This window comes from Arachis ipaensis, chromosome B09 (genome assembly GCF_000816755.2).
Source record: "Arachis ipaensis cultivar K30076 chromosome B09, Araip1.1, whole genome shotgun sequence".
In the NCBI taxonomy this organism is placed as follows: Eukaryota; Viridiplantae; Streptophyta; class Magnoliopsida; order Fabales; family Fabaceae; genus Arachis; species Arachis ipaensis.
This window is the reverse complement of record NC_029793.2, coordinates 115,054,483-115,059,752: the sequence shown is the minus strand read 5'-3', so window position 1 is coordinate 115,059,752 and position 5,270 is coordinate 115,054,483. Positions and strand designations below refer to the sequence as shown.

The window sequence follows — 5,270 nt, the reverse complement described above, 5'->3', positions numbered from 1 at the left end:
CATCACTTCTCGCCGCTTAGTATGAAATCTGTACCCATTGACGACATAAGCAGAAAAAGATTTTGCAACTTTATTTGGACCCTTAGACAACTGTCGTATCCAACCGGGAACATCATCCTTCATGGCACGTCCTGTAAACCATGCTATAAAGTCTTCATTTTGATCTTTAACAACATTCCACTTTCGCTTCTTCTTGGCTTGCTTTTGTTGCTCACCATGTTCTCTACAAGGGATGTGTATTATTATGTAATACTACCAAATTAGTCTAAAGAATAGAAGAAATGAGACGTGAAATTTTACCTCATGTAAGGCTCCACGTTAACGCAATTGTTCAATACATATGCATTAGCTTGAAGGAGTGACTTCTCGTCCAAAATAATTAGTTGTCCTTTTTTTCCACCCAATGGACTTCCCTTGTTTGTGAACAAATTTGAATCAGGATCTTTGGTTAAAGTGCCTTCATCATTATTCTGAGATACTCTGTTGAATCTTGTTTTCACTCCCTCATGCAAATATCTTAAACAAAAAGTTAAACACTCTTCAGCCAAATAAACCTCTGCAATTGATCCTTCCGGACGACTTCTATTGCGAACATACCCTTTTAGTGTGCACATGTATCTCTCAATCGGATACATCCAACGAAACTGGACGGGATCACCTAACCTTACTTCATTAGCTAAATGAATAGGCAAATGAACCATTATATCAAAAAAGATAGGGGAAAAAATCCTCTCTAACTGGCACAAAGTCTCCACAATCTTTGACTCCAGACCGTAAATCTCTTCTAAAGATATTTCCTTTTGACATAGCCGGCGAAAAAAGGAACACAAGCGAACTAGAGGAACAGCAACATGATCTGGAAGAATGCTCTTGATTGGTATTTGCAATAGGTAATGCAACATGAAGTGAGCATCATGAATCTTATAACCGTAAAGCTTTCTCTCTTCTTGTTGTACACAATGAGAAATGTTTGAAGCACTTCCATCAGGAAATTTTGTTTTCTTCAATACACCACAAAAAATGGATTTCTCTCCTTTGGTCATTGAGAAGCACGCTTTGGCAAGTTTAGTTCTTTTGCCATCCTTCGTATTTGTTGGGTGAAGATTCTTTCGAATGCCCATCTCCTTAAGATCATAACGAGCCTTTGCATGATCCTTCGTCTTTCCAGGAATATCCAATAAAGTACCAACTATACTATCGACTATGTTTTTTTCTATATGCATTACATCAAGGTTGTGCCTGATCATACAATGCTGCCAATATGGTAACTCAAAAAAGATTGATTTTTTTTTCCATTGGCCTTTACTTTTGTTTTGCGTCTTCCCAAAGGCATTATCTACTGACTTTAGCATATCCAGAACCTCTTCACCGGTTAACATTCGTGGTGGACCCCTGAATTCATTTTTTCCATTGAAAGATCTCTTGTTAGACCTCCATGCATGATCAGCTGGCAAAAATCTCCTATGGTCCATGTAAACTGTCTTTTGGCTATGTTTCAAATAACAAAAAGAAGTATCATGATTACAACATGGGCAAGCCAACTTCCCTTTGGTACTCCAACCGGACAACATGGCATACGCTGGAAAATCATTGATTGTCCAAAGAAGTGCAGCATATATTCGAAAAGTTTCTTTTTTAAAAGAGTCATATGTATCTATCCCTGACACCCATAGCTCCTTCAGCTCTTCGATCAATGGTTGCAAAAAAATGTCAATATTATTTCCTGGTGAACAAGGTCCAGGTATGAGTAAAGAGAGCATGCAATATTCTGACTTCATGGACATCCACGGAGGAAAGTTGTACACCATTAAGACAACTGGCCATGTGCTATGTGACACATTCATAGTTCGAAAAGGATTAAAACCGTCACTTGCCAACCCAAGCCTCAAATTGCGAAGTTCTTTTGAAAAGTTTGGGTACCGACTGTCGAAGTTTTTCCATGCTTGACCATTAGCAGGGTGCCTTATGCAACCGTCTTTCAAACGCTGCTCATCATGCCACCTCAACGCCTCTGCTGTGTTTGGGCACATAAAAAGCCTTTTAAGCCTTGGTATTAAAGGAAAGTATCTTAGGGTCTTTGCAGCAACCTTATGAACTTTATTTGGAAGCACAAATTCATCTTCGTTGCCATCCGTAGCAGGAGTCGGATTATATCGAGACTCTCCACAGATATGACAAACTGAGTCATTTATGTACTCATTCCGATACAGCATGTAGTCATTAGGACATGCATCAATCTTTTCATAGTCAAGACCCAAGTCTTTAACCATATTCTTAGCTTTATTAAAAGACGTGAGAATATTCAAATCAGGTATAGCTTCTTTTAATAACTCCAAGAGGGAGGTAAAAGATGTGTTACTCCAGCCATGTAGACACTTCAAGTGGTAGAGACGAATGATAAACGATAGTCTCGAAAATCCAGTAGTACAATTCGGATATAATTCTAGGCCTGCTTCATCTACCAACTTATAAAATCACTTCGCATCTTCATTCAACCCGCTGTTTCCCTCTTCAAGATTTGCCATATCTCCGAATGCATGACGCAGTAACCCATCAATGTCATCAAAGCCGCCTCGATCATCCATGTCACGTCCCACCACTGCTGAGATTATTGGTTCCCCATGATTGATCCATCTTTTATAACCTTCGACAAAACCGTAGCAAATAAGATGCTCATATACGGCATCTCGTTCACGCCAATAAGTGTTTCCACACTTTGCACACGGACACTGGATTTCTCTTCCAACCGGTTGTCCAATTGAGAAGGCAAACTCTAAAAAATTATTAACACCATCTATATACTTGTTCTCAAATCTTGGTGAGTCCATCCAATCTTTTGATAGAGTATGATTAAACCTAACAATGTAAATACCTGAACTTACTAAACATGATCTACTAGGTCAATTATAGTGACAATCTAGCTAGCATATACACACTTACTACCTAAATAAATGGAAGATCAAATTATTTTACATGACAAGTATGATACAAACTTACTGCTTAATTCCTTCATCTTGAGATGCCATATGAAGTTGTTATACATAGTACCACAGCAACTAGTCAACTCCTTTTGTCGTTACCAGTTCAAAAAAATTATACTGTATACAAAATAAAACAAAAAATTCAACAGAAGTTAAAGAACATTCAACAACTCTATGATCCATTAAGGTTAAATACATCACCTAAAATAAAAAAAAAATAAAGTCAAAACTGCTTGAAGAGGAAGTAATGAATAAGAATTTAAATATGAAAACCAAAGCCAATTTTAAAAAATCACAACAATTAATTTTAAAAATCTCAAAAAAGCAACGGCTTTGTTTTATAATTAATAATGACCCCCTGGATTTTTACTTAAATGTTTAGTTAGGCCTATATATGCTAAGTCAGTTCTTATTTTTATTTATCAAAATTTTCAAACATTCCACATTTAATTACAAAAGGAATCAATAAATGTTATAAATGTCAAAAGGAATCTATAATTTAACAAAAATAGCTAAACAAGTAAACATAGCCCTCGTGGCACTTGGCAGTTTCTAAATGGAAAGAAAATGATACATAATTTGGTCATTATCAAATTATTATCAAAATCCATGCAGCCACAATTTGGTCCCCAATGCAACCAGCCTTCTAATTAAAAGAATGACAAACAAGTCAACAATAAAATGAATAAAAAAAAAGTAAAATTCAGATCTCTATTAGAAAATCATTTTAAGCCATTTAATTTATTTGGAAACCAATCATTTTGTACAAAATCTACGAAAAAGATAGCTAAGCTATGTATGTTTTCTCTACACCTATATTTGAAACCACATAATTGAAAAATAAAATTCATATTGATACATGGATTAGAGAAAAAGGTTTTGTAATTAATTTCATATAATCTATGAATTAACATTCTACGGTAAAAAGTAAGTAAAATTGAACAGCATAAATATGACAAAGACTTTATTACTATATACCCTTTGTTTTTGTTGAATCTTGAAAACTCAATGCATGAATGTAAAACTTGACAATGATCTACTTATACCTTTTATGTTGTTTGAACTGATATTAGAGGCCAAAAATTCAGAGTGTCCAGCTTTGTTTCTCAATCTCTCTGTCCCTTTCATTCACCAATCTACACATGGTGCTATAATGTGGAACTGAGATAACTGTTTTCAACAAAGACAAAGGACTAAGTGTGAAAACTGAAAAGTCAAAACCAAAATGGATTATCTAATCAGCATATCCAATTAGTGGCTCTCAAATAAGTACTACCAATAATGTCATGGCCAAACACCTTTCCATAACTAACTAACGAACTAACCTTGACATACGAGACATCGAGAACTTTCAAATAGAAGCACTTCTTGCAAAGAAGGTCAACGCAAAGATCAGAAATCTCAAAGCACCACTTCAAGTTGAGATGCTCTAATCTGCTGCAACCAACAACGATCCTGGCCAACCCAATATCAGTGACACCCAAGCATAAACAATTGAAAAAACTTAGCTAATTACAAAAACTAAACTAATTAAATTGAAAAGAAAAGAAAAGCAAGAAAACAAACTTACTTGGAATGCTCAATGGAATGAGTAACTGGGTGAGTCACGAAGAGCTTTGAGGGCTCCTGAAAAAACAAAAAAGGACAAAACAAAAGGAAAAAAAACGGAAAAAAAAAACACAAAACAAAAAATTCAATCCGAAGCAAAAGGACCATCCACAAACTCAGCTATCCATAACAAGTTAACAAGAGAGAATTACTATCTACTAACAAATGAACCTTAAAAAATAATGAAACCGTGAAACCACGCATGAATTTGAACAAAAGAAAACCACAGTTATTATTAATATAAAAAAATGCTAAAACAATTGAAAAAGCGTGAAAAGAGATTAACCTTTTTTTGAAAGCTTACTCTTTGCCCTAAAATAAGCCAGTCTTGAATCAGACTTGAAAACTTTCAAAGCCCAGGAAGATGCCTCTGCTGAAGTAGCAAGTTTTGGGGTTTCAAACTGAGATTTTACTTTCTAGTCAAAAGGGGTTTACCAGATCAAAAGAATCCATGGGTAAACGGGATTGATTCCACTTCCTTGCTATTAAGTACGTCCCTCTTATCTCTTGCCGATTCCGAACTCCAGGAGCTTGGCAATGCAGCTGATCTTCTTGCAGCTGAGAGCGCGTCGGATAGTGAGGGTTCAGAGAGGGAGAGATGTTGTTCAGAGGGGGATAGTGAAGGTGAAGAGTGGAACTTACGAGGGAAAGGGGAAATTTTGGAGGGGGTGGGGGATTTTT

The 5,270-nt window shown here is 36.0% G+C and overlaps 1 protein-coding gene across 1 annotated transcript in view; it reads right to left on the bottom strand.

The window, feature by feature from the left end:
* The window catches only part of LOC107618653, a 13,733-nt gene extending 8,469 nt beyond the window's left edge, over positions 1-5,264 (bottom strand). The window contains exons 1-5 of the mRNA XM_016320770.2: positions 4,876-5,264; positions 4,552-4,607; positions 4,307-4,436; positions 4,028-4,151; positions 2,998-3,098 (exon numbers count right to left, since the gene is read on the bottom strand). Of these exons, the coding sequence (XP_016176256.1) occupies positions 2,998-3,026 (29 nt within the window). The 5' untranslated portion in view covers positions 3,027-3,098; positions 4,028-4,151; positions 4,307-4,436; positions 4,552-4,607; positions 4,876-5,264. The remainder of the gene's footprint in view (positions 1-2,997; positions 3,099-4,027; positions 4,152-4,306; positions 4,437-4,551; positions 4,608-4,875) is intronic.